Source organism: Toxotes jaculatrix, chromosome 17 (genome assembly GCF_017976425.1).
Source record: "Toxotes jaculatrix isolate fToxJac2 chromosome 17, fToxJac2.pri, whole genome shotgun sequence".
NCBI classification, from domain to species: Eukaryota; Metazoa; Chordata; class Actinopteri; family Toxotidae; genus Toxotes; species Toxotes jaculatrix.
Genome location: NC_054410.1, coordinates 3960927 through 3981732, shown reverse-complemented (window position 1 = coordinate 3981732; position 20806 = coordinate 3960927). Strand labels below are relative to the sequence as shown.

General features: G+C 45.2%; 2 protein-coding genes and 1 long non-coding RNA gene across 8 annotated transcripts; 1 reads left to right on the top strand and 2 right to left on the bottom strand.

Annotated features, from left to right (window-relative positions):
- Nucleotides 1-124: 124 nt before the first annotated feature.
- On the bottom strand, nt 125-5285 carry LOC121197323. Its single transcript, XR_005896237.1, has 4 exons — nt 4993-5285; nt 4539-4806; nt 4098-4355; nt 125-1335 (listed from the first exon to the last, which is right to left on the bottom strand). It is a non-coding gene; the product is annotated as an uncharacterized LOC121197323 (long non-coding RNA).
- On the top strand, nt 1976-10017 carry si:ch211-168d23.3 (BRD4-interacting chromatin-remodeling complex-associated protein). Its single transcript, XM_041060887.1, has 12 exons — nt 1976-2016; nt 2246-2288; nt 2518-2583; nt 2788-4326; nt 4582-4815; nt 5023-5692; nt 5909-6057; nt 6455-6516; nt 6982-7130; nt 7731-7825; nt 8200-8302; nt 9293-10017. The coding sequence occupies exons 1-12, from the start codon at nt 1976-1978 to the stop codon at nt 10015-10017; spliced, it is 3876 nt and encodes a 1291-aa protein (XP_040916821.1).
- A 3357-nt stretch (nt 10018-13374) lies between these two features.
- On the bottom strand, nt 13375-20660 carry exd2 (exonuclease 3'-5' domain containing 2). 6 transcript variants are annotated; one of them, XM_041061349.1, is made up of 10 exons: nt 20580-20660; nt 19768-19836; nt 19221-19672; nt 18258-18514; nt 17998-18124; nt 16766-17420; nt 16263-16398; nt 15687-16055; nt 14634-14881; nt 13375-14567 (listed from the first exon to the last, which is right to left on the bottom strand). In XM_041061349.1, exons 3-9 carry the CDS (start codon nt 19629-19631, stop codon nt 14665-14667), a joined length of 2172 nt encoding a protein of 723 aa, XP_040917283.1. In that variant the 5' UTR covers nt 19632-19672; nt 19768-19836; nt 20580-20660; the 3' UTR covers nt 13375-14567; nt 14634-14664. The 6 variants fall into 6 exon arrangements, with proteins under 6 accessions (XP_040917283.1, XP_040917286.1, XP_040917287.1 ...); XM_041061352.1 differs by having other exon boundaries at nt 13375-14881; nt 16766-16872; nt 17110-17420; XM_041061353.1 differs by having other exon boundaries at nt 13375-14881; nt 16766-16872; nt 17110-17420; nt 19236-19672.
- Between the last annotated feature and the right edge of the window lie 146 nt (nt 20661-20806).

Genomic DNA, 20806 nt, shown 5'->3' with positions numbered 1-20806 from the left:
CCTTTTAGCATCTGAAAAGACCACTGAGTGAGAATCGATGGCGCAGAGGCCCGCTTGACAGGACAATAAACCACAAAGAAGGGGTGAGTTTTTTTTTCCTCCTCTTGGTTGTTTTTTTTGAATTGCGGAATTACTCTAATGGCACAACGATAAGGGAATCGCTCGGGGCTGGCTGTGTGGAAATGATATTTAACACAAGGCATCTTTTGTTACCGCGATATGATTTACAGCAGGCGTCAGCTGCCGTGGTCCCACTCAGGGAAAAAATAAATAAAATTAAGAAAAAAGAAATCAGTAAAATACCACAAGGTACAACCGGCGGCTCCGCATCCTGCATCGTTTGGGACATTAATTTCACATGAACACACATTCACCTTACGTAACCTATAAATGCATCACCGTATCCCGGTCCTGTTATTGCAAGAGAATAGCATGCACTTGCAGCTGCAGATTTAGATGAGGGTCGTTTGCCTGGATTTCATTGGGCGATGCGGTACCTTGAGGGTGTTAATGCGGTTGTCGTGTTGTAAACAAAAATATGTCAGCGGGATCGAAGAGGGAGGTTTGTCTTGCTTTTTCTAAGGGACCTCCTCGGGAAATTGAGAGCAAGGCAGCGGGTAATGTTCTAATAAGGCTTGCGATGTGCCGAGCTTTTCCACATTGCTTCTGGTTTTTCTTTTTTCAGCCATGAGGAGAGGACAAGTCACATCCAAGGCGCAGGGGGAGCCGTCTATTTACAGCTGAGGCGCTCAGATCTGCCTCTCACGTCTGTGATAGCCACAACAATAGCTTCCATTTTCCTCATCAGCCCCAGGCATAATCAATACAAGTCAAAAAATATGATGCTATTATTGGTACAGATTTGGTCCGGTCAGCCCAGATGTCTGCAACCAAATCACAGCAGCACTGCCCGCAGCTGAGGAGAAACTGATGAATCATATATTGATCTTATGTCTTACTGGTGAGATGAGAATGTGTTTTGGCTTGTGGTAACCTCAAGTGACCTGACGGCATGTGGTGGTCTGTTTGTGTGTGTCCCTTTCTTCACCTCACATCCAGCCTCTCCACCGGCTTCCCGCACCGTGAGGACGCAGCGATGCCCCAGCAGAGGGAGGATCTGTCTCCGTCCCGCCGTCTCGGCCTGGCTTCCCCCCGCCTCCAGACACCGAAGCCCGGCCACGACTTCCCATGAGGCCACCACCAGAACTCAGCTTGACCGCTCTGTATGGGGCCTCTCACATATGAAGTAGGTTTATATGATGCTCTCTCCCCCCGTCTGGACTCATGGAAACCTCGGGATGCTTGATGTTTTTGGATGGCAGTGGGATTCCCAACCTGGAATCAAGAGAGACAGCAGACAGTTGTGTTACCCAAAATAATCATTATCAAAAATTCTTCTTCTTTTGCAATGAAGGGTCCTTTCATCTCCTCATGCCTCTAAAAATCCTTTAAAAGAAAATATCTGAGGGGAAAAATTCGGCCACAAACAGTAAAATATATACACACCCATGCTAAACCAAATACAAAAAGGTTTATAAACTGAAAGCAACAGGTTATCAGTGGAAGTTTCTATGGACCAGAATAATGTGGTCTGATTTTCCTGGATTGAACTCATGCAGCAGCTGTTTGAATGAGCTGGGTGTGGTTTTAGCAGGAAGACCCCAAAACATGGAGCTGCAGTAGTCCAGCCTCCTCACGTCAGAGGCATGTATAAGTTAATGAGAGTCAAAGTGGGACAGAAAGCTTCTTATTTTTTTTTAGATATTTCTTAAAGCGTGAGTAGGAACCTCAGTGATGCCGTAGATATGATTCTTAAAGCTGACTGTGCCATCCTTGATAACTCCTAGGTAAAAAGTTACCTAGAGATGAACTGATAAGTTTCTTTTCCCACACTGATTCATCATCCTCATTTAATCCCAGTAATATAAATATTGTTCACATGAATGCATTTGTCCTCCTCTTCCCCTCAGTTGACATGGAGGATGAAGATGGGACTTGTCTACTTGATGTTTTGTGGTGAGTTTGTCTGATTCTTCCAGGGACACAGCAGGAAAAAACATAAACCTAAAAGATAATCACAAAAAGCACCAATAAAATACACTGAAGGGGTTTGTTGTTTACATAATTTAGTTTCTTAAAATGTCATTTTGTTATCTTCTTCAAAGTCTTGTTGTTGCACCAAACATTAACCAAGATGTAACTGGGTTGTATTGTGATTATAATCTCCATCTCTTCCTCTTTGAAGTGACCCCCAAGCCCTGAACGACTTCCTTCATGGGACCAATGAGGTAACAAAAGTAGTTTTAAATAGACAAAGATTCAAAGTTAAAAAAAAAAAAAAAAAATCAATAGCGCAAATGATAAATTTGAGATGGAATTATTTCTTGGCACACGGTCTTGCGAGAAGCAAGTGTGGAGGAGGCCTGACAGTGTGAAAGAGAGTCATAATCTAATACTGCATACATGTGGTACGACTGTGCGAGCCCAACCCAAAATCGACTGATTTTATCCCACCAGCTGCAGACTGAAGACCTGCTCATTAACTCCTCCTCTGGGGAGCCCTCCCTCTTCACAGATGCCCCGGTGAGTGTCTGGATCCACAGCCAGCAGCGTCACAACAACTAGCATTTTCCCCAGGAGAATGATTTTTTTTTTCTCTCCTCCTGTGCCTGAAAGCGCTTCCTTCTAACTCGTGCTAATCACACAATTCTCCCCTCCTTTTCACTCTGCTTCCTCTCTCTTGTCATCTGCACCTCTCTTTCTATCTCCCACTGTTCCTTCCTCCAGAGCCCCGTGTCTCTGCTGGGAGACGGCAGGGATTCCCCAGACACGCCTCCACCTGGGTGTGTGGATCTGTCCTTCTTGGAGGAGGCCCTCCTGTCATCGCCAGAGGGCGGAGAAGACCCACAGGTGGTGCAGGGCGGGCCACCTGTGGAGGATGGATGTGAGGCAAAGAAGGGAGAAGTGCAGGAAGCGGAGGAGGCGGAGGTGGCATGTGATATCCTCCAGCAGAGCCTGCAGGAGGCTGAGATCACTGAGCAGACCATGGCACTGGAGGCAGGTCTGGCCCAGCCCGGGGACAATCTGTCCCTGTACTCACCTGCTCCTCTCCTCTCTCCTCCCACCATACCATTCATACCCAAGTCTGTGACCTTGCCCGTCACCCCAGCATTGCCCAGAGACACCCAGGCAGCAGTGGAGCCTCCCCAGCCCTCCCTCCTGGCTGTTGGGCCTGGCTGCCCTTCACTAAAACCCGCTGCCCCACCTCAGCTGATGGGGCTCCTGCCTGGAAATGTGTTCCCTGCTCCTTCTCCAGAGACCTCCTTCTCTCTGAGTCCTGCCCAGGGCTCCAGTATGATCATCCACAAGGCTGTTCCCAGTGTGACCACTCGTCCTCTTATCACTCCAACCCTGAGGGCAGCAGCAGCAGCTCCAGGAATCGTCCTGCAGAGGGCCCCTCTCCCCATCCAGCCCAAGCTCCCCATCAGCATTCAACCCAGACTGGTTCAAATTAGCCCCAAGCCTTCAGGGCAGAAACCCACTCCAAGTCTTACATTTGTCCCTGGGACAGCCTCACCAAACATTTTACTGTCCCAACCTCCAGGCCAGAAGCCCACAGCTCCACCACCACAGCCCACCCAGCAGCTCCCCAAACCAGTCAGCCTGCAGCTAGTCAACCAGGGCGGCTCCTTTGTGCTCCAACCTCAGGGACTCTTCCAAGGCCAAAACCAGTTCCTTCTTCCAGGCCAGTCCCCTGTTACAATCTCGCAGCCTGCCAATGCAGCTCGATCACTGCTGACTCCCAGTCACCAAGGCCCGTCGGTCCACAGCGTGACTACGTCCACCGGGCAGCTCGTGGACGGCTCTCAGATCCTAACTGTTCCCCAAAGACAGCTGAACTTCAGCCCTGTCTTCACCACTCCCACTGGGCAGCTAGCTCTCCGCCAGGCCACTGTGCTTTCAGGACCCTTGCATCTACAGACAGCACCCCCTACTGTCTTCCAGATGCCAGCACAGCTGGCTGGAACCTACACTCCAGGAGGGCAGGGGCACCGTGCCACCCTGGTCCACAGTCCTGCTCTTGGAAACCACATTACCTTGATCAACAGTTCAGGGGTGCTTCCCCCAGATCTCACTTCCATCTCGATCCTCAACGGCCCCTCTGTGGTTCAGGGGCTGCCTTTCGCTGCGCAGGCCCCGGCTCCTCAGGCAGGAGTGACAGAGGGACAGTTGAGCCTCCAGCAGGCGTCTGTGGTGCTGCTGCCTGAGAGAGCTGTTCAAGAAGAGAGGACCAGTTCAGAGGAGACTTTCCACCAACTACCACAGGTGAGCGGCCTCCTCTGCAGGGTCAGGACCTGCGGAGGGAGGTTATAAAGAGATTATAAAATCTCCCATAACTAATGTAGTGAGTGAGGTACCTGACAAATCAAGACACTGCATCACATTTATGTCCAGTGGCTGTAAATTAACTACTGCTCATTGACTTTGCTCATAATGACCTATTACAGCCAGAGATATTAAGAGCCCATCTCTCTCACCTGATCCAATTCTATCTCACGCTGATGGTTTCTCCTTCTGTAGCCCTACGGACACGTGCTCAGACACGTCTCGGTGCAGCCCACCTCTGCAGGACTGCAGGCCTCCTCTCCTCCCGTAGTTACCGTCCTGCAGCCGCCTCCTGAACCACCCCTGGCCCCGGAACCAGCTGTAGAGATGCCCAAACTTTTGATGCCCCCAGCAGACATGACCCAAGTAGTGGAAGAGGTGGCCCACTCGATGAGTCAGAACCAGGCGTTTATGCAACATCTGCAACAGGTCAGAGAGTCAGGTTGATTTTTACATAGAGATTTAGATTATGTGCTTTGTGTGATTGTAATTCACAGGTTTACAATAGTATTATTAACAGGGCTGGGTGATAATTCAGTGCTTTTGCTAACTGACTATCAGTGGAATTATAATTTTGTTTTGTCTTTAAGATCAATCCAACCCCACCTGTTAATTTTCTCTTCAACTCTACCACAGCAAGCACTTAGCTCTCCCATCGCATCTGAACTGCTGGTTGGAGCGCTGCCAGTGGTGCCAATGGAGTCTCTTGCCTCCCCCGTGGCCAGTGAGAGAGAGACCCAGCCTCAGACTCATGCAGACCCCGGTCAGGACGTCCACACTGGGATGTCTGACCAGTGCGTTGAGGCTTCTCCGCTTCACTCAGACCACGAGGACACGTCGCTGCTCTGCAACTCCCCTCTGATTCAGGACACCGGGAGAACAGCTCCGGCAACTTTCTCCCCTCCGGCTGGACCTCAGACTACACTGCCCGGACCTGAGAGTTCAGTCCCCCAGACCACAGCTCCCCAGCCCCTCATCGAGCCCCAAGTCCAGTACCAGGTCCCTCATCAGCTCCAGGTCTCCCAGGCCTTATTTGCCCAGAACCAGGTGCAGATCCAGTCATCTGTTAACCAGCCTCTGCCCCAGGTCCAGGTCCAGGTCCAGCCGTCTGTTTCCCAGCCTCTGCCCCAGGTCCAGGTCCAGCCGTCTGTTTCCCAGCCTCAGTCCTCGACCCATACTTCAGTCCACAGCAGCCCCTCCTCTCTGATTGTCAGTGTCTCGGTGCCTCAGCAGCAGCCTGATCCCACAGCTGCTAGTCTCTCCAAAGGAGGAGACGACTCCGCTGTCCAACAGCACACACAAACCAGTGAGTTTCCTCTGCTGCTTAATAAATCCAACTGTTACAGGGAGACAGCGTCAGAAGATTTTCTATGTGACTCTGACCATTATCACTTTCTCCTCCCTCATCATTGCTGTTCCCCTTCACCGTCGCTGTAATCACTGCCATCATTATCATGATCTTTAATCCAATCATCATCGTCATCACGACCTCTCTCGTCTTTGTCACTGTGTCCTTTATCAGAGCCAACAGCTGCCTTGGCCGTGGAGAGTAAAACGTTTACTCTCGATGTCCATCCACCCTCTCCTGCAGCCCAGGGTGTCCAGGTTCACGGGGCCCCAGCTCCCAGGGAGTGTGACTCCATCCAGACGAACCAGCAGACAGGCACCAAGGTGGGAAATTCACTTCTCGTCTAGTTAATTTAAGGAACACTTTACTTTTTGATTATTTGTAATTCTTTATTTGATAAATTAACGACTTAGCAAATATTCACATTTTAGAAGATGAAGCCTGTTTTTACTAAAAAGAAAAAAGTTACTAATGAATTTTCAGTTACTGATTAATTCTCTCTAATTACTTATATTATTTTGTCTCACACAGTAAAATTTCTGTAATGATTCAAAATAATTTCTTTTCTGGGTTCAGCTGAATCGGCTCCAGTCTCGAAACAGAGGCAGCAGCCTTCAAAAATGATGATTTGTTAAACGCAGCAAATTTATTATTAACGACTTCAAAATGCACCCCTGTCTCCGTCCTTTGATCTGATCCAAAATGTTATGTGTCTGCCAGCTGGCAGGTCCTCCGGAGCAGCAGAGAGAGGAGAGGCTCACACCAGCAATGCGCAGGCACAGGTAAGAGACTCAGAGCACTGACTCTGGTCCTGCTCTGCACCGATGAAAGTCACCATGAGACTGATAACCTCACTCAGATTTAGAGAGAAATATCAATTCTCAGACTAACTGTAACTGTTTTTTGAATGGATGTTGTGCATGTGGAATAATAGAAAATTGTCTGAAATTGAAACCTAAAATAAACCGATTAATCAAGATGCATCGGAGGTGACGGCAAAAAGAATCAATGGCAGTTTTATTTTTGTTGTATGCACAGTAAGAAAGGTGTGCCATCCTATTAAATGTGCATTTGGAGACACATCTCGTACGGATTTAAGTACTAACTGGTTACTGTTGCATTGCATCAGCAATCGGTAAAGAAACAATAAATCAGAAAACTGTTCGTATCAAATGACCATGTTATCGTACCAGACTGTTGTGAACAGCAGCTCGAGGCTGACGCGGCGTTTCCACTGCGTTCTTCAGGTTCCAGCAGCAGCTTTGCTTGGACCACGGAGCCGTCCAGCGCCCGTTTACCGGCCCGGCCTTTTCCACGCTGAAGGACGCTGTTCGACGCCTGCTGCCGTACCACACCTGTGCTGGTCACCTGCCAACTCAGAATGACTTCAGTTTAGGTTGGTGAGCTTTGGCTGATGAAAATGAACCATCTGCTGTAGACATTAAAACAATGCGACAGCAGCTGCTAACTTAAGTCTTTAGCTGGCAAAAAGGAAACACATGCAGAACAGCAGACTAACATAAATTGTGTGCTATGAATAAACCTGTTAACCTGAGTGAGACAGGAGAACTGGTGCCAAAGTGTTTATCTAATATATGATGGATAGTGTTGCATACCCAGGGTGGAGAAGAGGAACTGGAGACACAACACAACTAGAACAAATTAAAAGAAAGGACAAATTAGTGGATGAATCAACAAAACATTCATGGTATTCATTTGACTTTTTACAATAATAACATGGAGAAAATATGCTCCTCAAAGGTGGAGGGTGACAGGGTAAAGTGGCTGTGCCAAAATAAATGAAATCAAAAACGTTTTTTAGCGTTTCCAAGTTGTGTTTCAGAGGTTTTTTTCCCCCCACATTATCAACAATAAGATCCTGTGGACTTGTCAATACAAATAAGGAAATTAGCTTCAGGGTTATAGACATTACACAAAGCTTATCTTAGAATATACAACTCTATACTGATACCGAATGATGTTTCTCTTTCCACAGTGGACCAGGAGTTTGACACTGTGTCCGGTTTCCTGCTGAAACGCACCAAGGACATGGTCAACAAATACAGGCAGCTACTGGTTAGAGAGGCCCAGGTGAGACACAGTCCACTGCTCTCTTCCTCTTCACCTGTATTTATACATCTAAACCAAGTCTGGATATTAATTCACTTTCAGTTCAGAGAGTTGATTCTCTACATTATATCTAACAACAACATCATCAGATTAGTGAGTTATTACTGATAGCTTATCATTAAATTGCCAAACATCATTACCAGATAACTGTAGTTAACAAGCGACCTGTGAGGCCAGACAGCTTTTCTTTTTATAAGCCTCGCTTTGTGTGTAAATGGGCAGTGAGAACCTAAATGAACCAGATACAAACATTCAGCACAGTCGTCTGCTCAGTGCAGGTTTGGAACAGTCAGATGAAACTGTTTGTTTGATGGGAAATGAATTGGTTTCCACAGCAGGAGAGTCCATCAGCGGAGATGGTGATGCTGGAGCGTCTCTTCCTTCAGGCCGAGCGATACGCTTTAGCAGAGGACAGACGGAGGGCCCGGAGAGACCCAGGTCAGTGTCCCGGCAGGAGATAACAACCCTCATTACCACCTGCTGTATTATATGGAGGCTGTGTGTGTGTGTGTTTAACTATATTGTCTATTTTGCCAAGAAAGATGCTGTTTCAAACCCCAGGACTGAGACAGAAAATCCGTACGGGGGAAAACTGAATTAGTGACACTCTCTCTCTCTCTTTTTTTTTTAACAAACTAATTTAGCGGAGTCTCAGAGCACGGCACTTAACCTCCATATTTGCTCCAGAGCAGCTCCCAGGTGTGAATGTGTAATTAAGCTGTGTAAATGTGGAGCGAGGTCGTGCTGAGAAGGACTCAGCGTGATGACAAAAAAATTACATGTGAGGGGTTAAGAGCAAATTAAAGCAGGGTTGTTGTGTTAATTAAAAAGTTGGAAAAGGGGAAGGAAGCTCTTGAAAACTGTTAAATGTCAGACCTGGCTGCTGGTGGACCCCGGGACTTATGAATGAATAATAATCCAAAAATAGAACAGAGCCTCTTATTATACAGATCTCAAGTGATATATGATGCTCTCCAAAACAAAAGCATGAAGCCGAAATGTATTAATTATATTTTGCTTGCAGAGACGGTGCACATTAATAAACACTTTGGCTGTTTTTCCATCCATAATCCACACTAATAATGTTTATAAGAATAAATGCATGTGGATTAATGTTGGAAAAATCGCAGGATCTAACATCAAACACCTAAAAGAACGTGACGGGACTGAGTTAACAAACTGAGGAAACAAAAGTTTGATAAATACAGTCGTGAGCTGTGTTGATAATTAAGTGTTGATAATTATTAAGTTGAGGGAAGAAATCTCAGAGACCAGCATCTAAAATTGTGGCCAACTGAATCCAAAACTACCTGCATGGCTGGATAAAGTGGTTTGGGTACTTTGATAATCTGAATGAACTGATCTGAGTCTGACCTGAGACCAGGATGAGTGACACTGGTAAATCATATCCACTTCCCTTTGTTCCAGAGTCATTCATGATCTCCTTGGCCACATCAGCGTCTTCCCCTCATGGTGCCCACTCCTCTGGCCCCTCTCACCTCTACTCCTCCGGCAGCCCCTCCTCTCCACCAGCTTGGACCAGACTGTCCGACCGGCCTCCAGGACTGAAGACGTACCGCTCCAGCTCCCGCGGGGGTCTCAGGCTCACCATCAAGCAGGAGTCCGGCTCCCGTAAGGTGGTCCACAACTCGGCCTGTGACCCCGGACTCAAGAGGGACCACACGGGGCAGCTGACCAATGGCGGTGGAGCCGGGAACGAACGCCACTCTCAGGCACCCAACGGAGCACCCCAGCGTCCTCAGCGTGAAGAGGAGATCTCCAACGGAGCTCTGCCTGGAAACACTGCAGAGGAAGTCCCACAGACAGCAGCACCCAATTCCAAAATAAAAGCCCCAAACCCTCTTTCTATGCCAGAGCCACAGGCCGCTTGCTTCGAGTTGCCTCCCAGAGATGTCAGTGCCCCAAAACTGAAGTGTTACAGGCTGGATGCGTCGCCTCAGCCGGAGCCGCGTTTCAGCCCACCGCCTCCAGCCCTCCAAGAGGACAACATGCTCAGTGAACATCTACAGAGTGCCATTGACAGCATCCTGGAGCTCCAGCGCCTGCAGGGCCCCTCAGCAGCCCCAACCAGGGCCACGTCAGGCCCTTCACTGGACCAGGCTGTCACCAGCATCCTGGAGGGACACCTGTGAGGTAACCTGCCCTGACAGACATCCACACAGATACAGAAACACCTGTGTGAGGTGGGATGAAACAAAGGAAGGTGTACCTGACTTCTTATCTGTTCCCAGAACAAAAAGAGATTTTGTTTCTGGGTCTCAGATTTTACTTTAAAGGAACTGATTGTTTGAAAGAAGAGGGAGGAGGGGAAAAAAATTAAGAGGCACTATAAAGAGATGCATACCAGACAACAGCACTATCTATGGTCCGATAGATGTTAGATACTTCATTTCGATGTACGTTTGTGGAAAAAAAATCTATTTGAATAGGAGCTATATTGTTTCAGTGGTAGTTAAGTCATTCAGAGGTTTACGACACTGGTGTAACCTTCATCAGCATATAGTATATAAGTAATAGTGAGGATAACGAAAACGTGGAGTAGACTGAGATTATTCAATAGTTTTTTATAAGATTTCTTTCAAAAAAATGTGAAGTTTCTTTTGCATAGTGCCAAGCTTCCAGGGTATTTATTTTGATAATCTGTGCCAATTGTGTTTTCAGATGAGTTGCATTGAGAAAGGCAGCAACTGTGTGTGTGTGACGAGTGTTTGTGCGTGTGTGTGTGTGTTTTCATTTGGAAATAATTTGCGTGGATCTAAAGAGAGAGTGTGAAAACATTGCATCCTGCGGCGGGACGCTACATAAAAAATCCTGCAGGCTCCATCATCTCGGCTTAACGAATGAAACTCCAAAGAATTTGTGACTTGCTACATCCTGAATACACCAGCAAACGTCCATGTTGTGTCTCTTCCCACAAACTGGAGTCTGTCTTTGTTATAGCAGAAAGAACCCGAGGGGGCACAAAAAAAAAAATTAGGCAGAGTCATGCTTTTTTTTTTTTGGCTTTTTTTTGGACCCTTGTTGTCGCTCATGCTGGAGTCTGACTGTGAAATAGTTTTCTGTCTGTTTTCAGAGACGAGAATGGTCTCCCATACTGTATGTATTAACATGCAAGCAATAATGAGTTAGGGTTGTTAGGAGCAGTGGTGGTGCAGTTAGGAGGAAGAGGAGGAAGAGGAGGAGGGAGATCTTTGCCTGTTTTGCTTATAGTTGTCATTGGATTTTAAAAAAAAAAGCAAAACAAATTTTGTTTTTTATGAATGAAAGATTCTTATTTTGTCATCCAAGCCCGTGTAGTTTAGAAATTGTGTTTCTAACATGTTTCAAGGGCTTGAGGGTCACTTAACGGCATAAATGACCATGAAAAACGTCCAGTTTAAGAGAGAAAAACACCAAAACTGCAGTTGTTTTTCCACGACAGACACTGTACAGAAACTTGAGCCTCTCTGCATCATCAAGCAGCCTTTGACCAAAAACTAGAAGAATCACCCACTTCACATTTTCACATTTCGAAGTTGACGTCTCTTTATTTATTAAATTACTGGTCTGTAGCCCGCTGTACTAAGCCGAAGATTTATTTTCACGCAGCCATTTTGGAGCAATATGTAATTTTTGCAGCATCTTATGTTAATGTGACAATCTTATCGGTCTGAGTGAAAATGTGAATTCTGTTTGTAAGAAATTCGTAAGAGAGAGTTGAGGTCACTTGCCCCAGCTGGACGACTCTCCCTCATGAAATGTGTGCAAAATATTCTTTGTAGATGGATTTTACCTTGAAGGTCGAAATGTAAAATCTGCAAAATGTCAAAAAATTTTGTGATATAAATTGAAAATGAGCTTCAAAACTTTAGCTTTGGGAGATACCGTACGGGGTCAAAGTTTCACTTGCGAATTGGAAATGTTATGAAAATGCCTTTAATTCAGCGTACCTTTAAGGAAATGGAATCTGCAAAGAAAACATAATTAATGTGAAGTTTAAAATACTGTAACATCTGGTGTTCTGAAATGTGAAAGAAACCTGTCCCTACAAAAAGAAGACGAAGAAAAAAAAACAAGAAAAAGAGAGTTGGGGCTGAATCAAACAGGACTTCTCATTTCTTAAATTGCAGTCATTTCTTTTCTATGTAAAATTGTCTTTTGTTGGAATGAACAAAAGGAGTTATAATATGCAGTAATTTAGTGTTGAAACTCTCTGCAGTAGTTCGGGTAGACACACACCAGAGGATTTATAAAGGAATGGTTTGTTTTTTTGGGAAATTCAGTGATGCCTTCTTGCTGAGAGAAGATTGATATCACTCACGTCTGTGATTGGACACAGGGGGAAGCAGCTAGCCTCGCTCTGTCCAGAGGTCACAGAATCCTCCTACCAGCTCCTCTAAAGCTCACTGATTAAAACGTTTTAAAAACCTGATTGTAAAAATAACATGTTGAAGCACATTTCTGGATAATGTGAGAGGGGTAAGAGTCTTGGGAAATATATCCTGACGTACACAGGAGCATGTGTACGTCAGCATGTGACCCAAACGTTCACTGAAGCTATAGCTTCATATTTACAGTACAGACATTAGAGTGGTTTCAGTCTTCTCATCTCTCTCAGTAACAAACGACGTTTTTGTCCATTCCTCTAACAGATTTCGTCCCAAAATAAAAATCTTAGAATTTAAAAACGGATTAAATCTTCAGGTGTGTTTCCACCCTCGCAGAGGTTTCGCTGTAATGCAGTAAAGATGTCAGAGTGTCTTTCGAAACACAGGATTGCACTCCTTGTCACCGCTAAACTTCTTAAAAGGGGAATTCCACCAAAATTTACTTATGTTTTTATTTTTTTAAGAAGCACTTCAAAAAAAAAATTGCCAAACTTTCTTCTCTTTAACAGTTAAAGGACACTCAAAATGAAAGAAAAATAAATTCTCAAGTCAACTTTGATGGAATCCCCTTCAGCGAAGCAGCCTCATGTGCCATTGTTATTGTTGCATTATGTCTGCAGTGTCAAACACTGACCGTTAGAAATATGCTTAGTTTTGTCAGCGTTTTTAGGACAAAGGGATTACATCTGCATGTTGAGCCATTTTGTTATTTATTTGTAAATGTGTTTTAATTTTTCTGACTGAACTGTGAAACCAGGGGAGCTCATAACTCTTACACTAATTCAACTTCAGATACAAAACATTTGACTGACAGATTGTTCTGATGCCAAAATCAAGAGGCCTTAATTCAGCAAAACTAGATTGTAAAAAAAAATGTCATTCCTGACAAAAAAAAAATCCAACTAAAGACTCCTTTGACCTGAAAGTCATGAGTGATTCATATATGAAATGTTAAGAAAACCGCTTTTGTACTCATTTTTACAGACTATTTATTAAACTGTGATTTTGTAAGAAATAAAAAAAAAAAAAAAAAAAAAAAGTGAATGTGGCCGTGTCGTTTTTTTTAAAGGGCTGTATGTGAAGATGTGGTCACCAGGAAAAACAAGTCACAGAGGATTAATACAAACATGACTTTTATTTATTCTTTAACATTCATAATTTAGGAAAAGCAAAACAGCTTCAGGGCTTTACATCCAGGAAAATACGAAGAAAGACAAAGCAGCTGTTTCCATAATAACTTACAGTTTCATATATTGCAAATAAATTCATCACTCTCAGACAAAAAAATCTGCCTTGCAAAGGGGGGGTGGTTTTAAGGTAATTTTCTTAAATCACATCAACGTTGGCACTTTTTCCTCACTGTGCATTTTGGATTCTGTAAAACGACGTCGTAGTGAAACTGCTGTAAACTGAAACGAGGTCATGTCCTGAGGCTGTGACGAGTCTCCGGTCAGGTTTGGGGATTAAGAGGCACATTAAAACATGAGCCATGGAGATGTCCCAACCATCGGGAGAATCAGCAGCAGGACATGGACATCATGAGTTTAAATGATCAACTAAACGAGCCAACGTTTCTCTGTCTGCTAGCGCTCGTCTCCTCCTGCAAAAAAAAAAAACCTAAACACCGGGATGGAACACATTCAGGCTTAAAGGCACCTCGAGACCAAACTCATCTTTTAAAAAAGCAAAATGGCCAAAGATGAAATTTGATCTCAAGCTGCTTCTGGGAAACTCATCCTTCATCTATTGGCTTAAAACAGACAACAGACTGAAACAGAAGCAGGGTGGAGCCAGATAATTTAAGGTCATATTAAAATGACCCTCTCTCTACAAAGCAAATCATTTATTCTCTCTAACAGAGGTAATAAGCTGCTAACCTGCAGGGGGGATGTGGGGGGTTAATTCAATTTAAGGGGCAAGTAAGAGCAGGCTGCAGCTTTTTCTAAAAATCTGTTCATAAATTTCAATATCTTAACCATTTTCATAAATAATTATTCATTTCCCATAGTAAAAAAAAAAAAGTGTCCATACGCAGTTACATCATGTCCACCATAGTGTTGCAAAGTGTTCTTCTGGTTCAGTGCTGGCGTTCCTCTCCACAGGGAGAGTCTCTGCTGAAGTCCACTCAGGGTCCACATGGCAGCCGAGCAGCGTCCCACTGGCACAAAAGAGTGAAACGTCGTCCACCGTCCATCACAGATCGAGCGCGTTCACTCACACACTCATCACGAACGGGAACTCGACAGCCGCCACATGCTGGTAGCGTTTTGGTCCGGGGTGGTTGATCAGTGCATTCGTCTGCTCGCTACAAAGCTTGGCTTGTAAAATTGACAGTGTGGCTGCGGAAGTTTCAATTTCACCTGGCACTCTGAGCAGCAGGTGAGTCTGTGGCTGCTTTGTGGAGGCTGACGGTCAGTTGAGCTTGATGGGCAGGTCCTCTCCGTACTTGCGGAGGAACTTGCTGTGGTTGTGGTCGACGGACCAGAGAGGAGGGAGGTGACGAGGCTGCATGGTGGTGAGGAAGTGCTGCCTCCAGCGGCGCTCCAGGTCCATCAGGCCCCGCAGGCCCTTCTCAGCGTGAGCTCGCACCACCTTCAGGCCGTGAGGCACGTACGCCTCGTTGAATATCCTTCAGGGGAGAGAGGGGCGGTAAGAGGATGAGTGCAGAGTCTGTATCATGCACTCACTGTCTGGAAGACACACTGATACAGCTCTGTTAAGAATGGAGAGAATATCAGCGTAACTACGGTCTTCCACAGAGAGCGCTGAATTATGGGATGTTTTGCTGCCACAGAGGAAATAAAATCATGACGACTGAAAATGAGTTCAAAGCCAAAAATGGTTTGAGTGTCCGACAGGAGAGAGTGTGACTGTGACTTTGAATGTAAATAGTAAACAACAGTAAACAACTGACTGGAGTCCAGTGCAAAACGTTAACCATACCAATGGTTAGAAAAACTAAACCCCAAATGTTTACAGTAGTAAAAGCAGCGATCAGCGAACCTTTACTGATGTGAGCCATTCATTTTGTTTCCTTACACGGAGGCGGACTGATGTTTGTCCCGTGTTTATTATCAGTTTTATTGTTTGGCTGAAGTGAAGTCAGTTAGTGCAGTTACCAGGACTTCAGGGTCTGTGGTAGATGCTGTGCGCAGAACTTCTTTTTCCCCCAGTATAAACAGTTTTAGTATTTTCATCATGATTGAAGTTAGCTGCAGCACTCAGGGACATTTCAAATTTTAGTTTTACACCCATCTATGTTTTGCACCACTGTAGTTTTAAGTCATACTGCAGTGCTGACATGGTTCTAAATACTTAAAAACCATGGCTAACATAAAGTGGGAAACACAGCTAAACTAGATTTTGTTTGGGACCAAAATAAATGAAATTAATTTTGTTAGACTGTGAATCACACAGCCAGAGTCTGAACTCACCTCGTCTCCAAACCGGCAGCCTGCTGCAGCACCTCGTTCGTCAGCTCCTGCCTCTCGTTCGTGTTGAGGAAACTCTTGATCAAAGCCTCCAGCTCCTCCCGTCGCTGCTCCGGCAGTCCGTCCCCAGCTGTGAGCAGAGCCCGAGCTGCTGAACGCACCCGCCGTCGGTCCGAGTCCTCCAGCAGGCGAACTCCCTCCTCGCAGCCCTGAGGGGCGGCGAACTCTTCGGCCAGATGCTGCTTCAGGAAGCTGTCGTGCACGTTGGAGGCGGCGTGGCAGCTGGTGCAGAGCAGCAGGATGTCGTGGGAATTGTGGTCCTTCATCTCTGTGGGAAAATGTCGTCTGTACTCATGTGGCACGATATTTTTCCTGTGGGACCAAAAAAAAATGTTGAATTAACCACTTCTGCAAAGTAATTAAGAGTCTTTGCAAAATGAAATATTCACCATTAGAAAACTAAACGGCTCAGTGCAGGAAGGTTGTTGTTTTTTTTTTTTTTTTCATGTCACTAAAAATTGAATACAAACGAATGCAAACAAGCAAAATGATTTATAGGGTAAGTAAAGCACATCGCACCTGATGTAGGAATCTGCTTTGCCGCAGACCACACACAGATTCTCCTTGGCAGTGAGATAATAGTCCTGCTGGGAGTCAGGACGTCCTGATGGCTCAAACAGCAGCCTCACAACAAAAGGATCTTCACTCTGAAGCACTGGGTCAGAAACAGATCTTATTTTAAGGCCATTTTCTGAATCTCCTCCTCAGCAACTAACACTACAAATACAGGGAAAAAGATTCCTGGCTTGTCCAGTGGAGAAATTATAAATTAACACTTCTACTTACCATCACAGTCGTTTAACTGAAAGTAAGTTTAAAGCTACAAAATGCAACTTTTAATCAAAATTATTAATCTTATTGAGTCAATTAGACTTTTCCTGTCACTTTTCATCTTCCAGGGGAGATCGCCTGAATATGAGCACTGTATCAGGTATCAGTATCCCATAGAGGCCACAGTCAAAGTAACGTGTTGGAAAAATTAATGTAAACAAGAAGAAGAATCTTAACACACTGAGGTGTACCTCCTATTCCTTTATCTAGGTACCATTTGGCTTTCTTCTTGTCACAGGTACACAGAGGCTGGCCATCAGGAGCATGGAGGAAGCAGTTATCATAAAGGGGAGACTTCCTGTAACAGGGACAGTGGCTTAATGGTTCTATTAAAACATGTATGAAACAGAAGAAGAAAAGACATGAGTATGGAACCAACATCTTGCATCTGCAGTTTTCATGCTGCTGCCCAGTCGATGCCCCAAACTCATGTGTCACAGTGATGAAATTTTTTTTATAAAGATTTAATAAAAACTGGTTAATCATAAGCAGTTGTGCCAAACTGTTTCTTGGTTTCTGTGTAAACTCCCCACACCTGGCAGAATATCCCACACCCAGCGGTTTCCTCTTGTTATTCTTTCGAGGGTCTGGGACTTGCTGATCTCCAGACTCTGGGCTTTCATAAGTGGGCGGTTTCCGTGTCCTTCGCCTCCTCTCTCCATCAGCGGCCCTGTCGTCTCCGTCCCCTCGGCCCCTGAAGGGCACGTCCACCAGGCCCTGGCAGCGGGCGGCCAAATCAGAGTAGGAGCTCCCGCTGGAAGAGGCGGGTCCGGCTTCAGAGCGGAGGCCAAGGAGATGGAGGAAGAGAGCGATGGAAACTTGGGCATCTCTGGCAGCGTAAGTCATCTAGAGTTAGCAGACAACAAAGATTTAGCGGAAAACAGGAACAGTATAGGGAAGTGGGTGGAGGCAAGTATTTTTCCCCTCTCTGAATTCACATCTCAAAGTTTCCTTTTAATGATCTCCTCAGTGTTACTCAACATAGAAACACAGGTTTCCTGTATAATGTAGTGACAGTATAGGCTTATGCTGTGGCTGCCAGCTGGTAATTATTTTACCCCGGTTTCTGAAAAATCATGTTGGGAGTTTAAAATACTTTGTCAAAGCAGTTGTGAACAAAACATGGTGTTGCAGGGTCCAAATTTAACCAAAATTGATCCCGAATCCATAAGTGAAATATATTTAAGCTTCAGATTGTGAAATCAGTTTTCTGATTTTATCCAAGCTGTGGAAGAACTCCAGCTGTGAGTCATATAACACTGTCTACAGAGAAAAAGAAAATTAATTAGATTTCTGGAACCAGGGACACCCAGAATAACTCCTCCCATTAGACACCAACGTTAAATTGTTGATTTATTTATTAGATTTGAAAAATGAGTCGTATGAAAAATGTGAAGAGTGTGGTAATACAATGAATCACTACCTGCTCCAGCGTCAGTTGATCCGCCTCCCAGTCACTGCAGCGCAGCTCCAGAGATTTATCTAGAGACACATTCAACAGATCTGCTGCCAGAGACTTCAGACTGAGGCCATTATTCACTGTAGCTTGCCTGAAAATGGAGATAGAAATGAAAACAATCTTCTTCAATTTACATAACACAAAGTGACTCACAACAAACAAGAACAAAAAGTCTCTGTTTGCTCAGAAGAAAACGGCTTCAAACACCAAGAACCAAACTCTACCTTTGTCTCAAGGCAAGATAGCGCAGGTCGACAGTACACGTCAGGGACAGACCGTAGTCACGCGTCAGACGCTTCCCATCTTCATAGCAACCAACACCAACTTTCAGAATGTGCGGGTCTCGGAGGACGTCCATTAAGCTGAGCGGGAATGGCTGCTGACCCCTGCGAAAGGGCAGCAGCCTCACCAGGACACACAGACCTGAATATGAAGCCATCTGTAACAGGGAGACCGCAGAGGCTTGGCCCTTCACCGAGACCTGCAACAGGAAACAGCAGCCTGGTCAGAGAATGTGAGCCGCCTCAAATGGTAAAGGACAATGTTTAAAGGAAAATTCCACCCTTCTGATAACTTCACATTGGTACAGATTGCCTGTAGCTTGCTTTTTGTACCAGGTTTAGTGATTTACTTTGGGGTGAGCTGCTTTCTGATCTGTCTGGGCAGCCCTGGTCTGACTCCCTTTTCTAAAACCCAACGTGACACCCGTTCGAATTATGGATGAAACTATCATTTTTATTACTGATTAAAGTGCCTGTTATTTTCCCAGTAAATCAGTCTACAAAATTAAAAAGTGATAACATATCCATCACAACTTCTCAGATCCTGTGCTCTCTTCAAACTGCATCTTCTATCTAACCATCACAACAAATACCAAATATATTCAATTTATTATTGTAAATGGGAAAGTAAAGCAGAAACAGTCACATTTAAGAGGCTAAAACCAGAGAATGTTAAGCATTTTCTCTGTAGTTTTGTTAATGAGCCAACTATACAAAACCTACTGATCGACTATCAGCTCAAACTGTCAAACTCCACTCGAGAATACTCATGTGATTTTGTCTGCGTGTGGCCAGTCACCCACAGGAATAACCAAAGAACAGTCCAAACACAGGGTACAGTGCTCAATCAGTCGGGGTGGATTTTTCCCTCTCTGTATTTTAAAACATGCAAAAGGTATTTCTTACGCCTTTAGTCTTTACCCATTCACAGTCAAGCCCCAGCACAGGGAAGACTGACAGCTCCTTCTGCATCAGTGGCCACAGCTGCTGCCATTCCTCCTCAGAGCTCACCATCACTGGTTTCACCCCCAGCAGCTGCTCAGAGGAAGGTATCCGTGCAGGAGCGGGCAGTTGTGTGGTCTGACACTCCACAGCCTTGAATTCCTTCTCTGGAAGGTTTTGCGGTTGGATGTACTGACACTCCACAGCAGTGAACTCCTTTTCCACAGGCTGTGGAGCCTCCACAGGATCAGCCACCTTCTGGATGGAAGGCAGCCTCTTCCTTTTCGTTCGGTAAACTCGCCATATCAGCAGCCCTCCCAAGGTTGCCCCTAGTACTGTTGTTATGACAGCAGTTAAAGGTCCTCGATGAGACATGCTGACTTGTAGTGATTTTAAACAGCCTGAAAAGCGCAAACCTAGAGTCAAAAAACAGAAGCATATTTTGTCTTCAGTGACCAGATCTGAGTGTCCCAAGCTGTTTGTTTGTTAATAAAAAGGTAAGATGTTATACCCCTCCTATGTCAGTGGGATCCCATGTAAACCTGGCTCTGTTTCTGTAGTCTGGACTGGCACTGCATCGCTGTGGAACAAAAAAAGCGAACACAGTTCTGTTCATAAACAAGTAGTAGCATTCAGCACATACAACTGATACTTTGCCAGGTGTACCTCATAACCAGAGGTCGGCCTAATGTGGCCAGGTGAAGTGTTACGGCTCTGCAGACCTTTAAACTACAGTTTCTGCTATCACAGGTGCTACCAAAATATAAAAAGTCTGATCAAGTTAGCTACCGGCTAGCTAGCTAGCTAACGTGGGTCAAGCAGACGCTAACTAGATAAAGACAGAAGCTGGGCTGAAACGTTATACTAATACAAGCAACAAGTTCAACCCCAAGTCTCAGCTGTTGTAGGACTATATTGTGGGGGCAAACAGTTCATATACAAAACCAAACTATCCGGTGTTGTCATTCAACCGTTAAAGTTGAGCTGTCACTTAGCAGCTAGCAGTTAGTATAACTTCTGCTAACACTGACCGGCTCCAGGATCAACGACTAAACCGGGTTACGTTTCTTCTTCTCGTGGAAGTTTGTTTTAAACGTGAGACTGCCCAATATTATTTTCTGCCATGATTCTGATCAGTTTCTTCGTTAAGGCAAAGTTACACAAACGTTAGCCTGGTTAGCCGCTATCGCTAGCCGGGTAGCTTGCTAATTCGTTTAATTCTGAGGCTCGTAAAACCCCGGCGACACTGGACTGAACTAATACGTGACTGAAAAACAGCAGAGCAGCGCTTTATGCGATAATAAGTGGATTTCTGGACCTTACCTTCACGTTATTAACCAACACGCCACCGGTTTCGCACACATGTACACTTGTTTTCCTTTGCTGAACTGGCCTATGTCTTCCGGGCTGCATTTATAATAACGCTGCAGCACCGGGACCCAGCTCTCCGGCCAGCGCCGCCTGGTGGAAGGATGGACCAACATCACAAAGCAGTAAAGTTGAAGCTCTGATTTTATAATTTAATTTCCTCTGAAAATAGTCTGATATAA

Coding starts and splice junctions, on each gene's coding strand:
- si:ch211-168d23.3 (XM_041060887.1), top strand. CDS start 1,976: ATGGAGGATGAAGATGGGACTTGTCTACTTGATGTTTTGTG. Junction 6,058..6,454: donor ACCAGCAGACAGGCACCAAG/GTGGGAAATTCA, acceptor TGTGTCTGCCAG/CTGGCAGGTCCTCCGGAGCA. Junction 6,517..6,981: donor CCAGCAATGCGCAGGCACAG/GTAAGAGACTCA, acceptor TGCGTTCTTCAG/GTTCCAGCAGCAGCTTTGCT.
- exd2 (XM_041061348.1), bottom strand. CDS start 19,631: ATGTCTCATCGAGGACCTTTAACTGCTGTCATAACAACAGTACTAGGG. Junction 18,515..19,220: donor AATGGGTAAAGACTAAAGGC/GTAAGAAATACC, acceptor TTCCTGTTGCAG/GTCTCGGTGAAGGGCCAAGC. Junction 14,882..15,686: donor GCTGCCGGTTTGGAGACGAG/GTGAGTTCAGAC, acceptor TCTCCCCTGAAG/GATATTCAACGAGGCGTACG.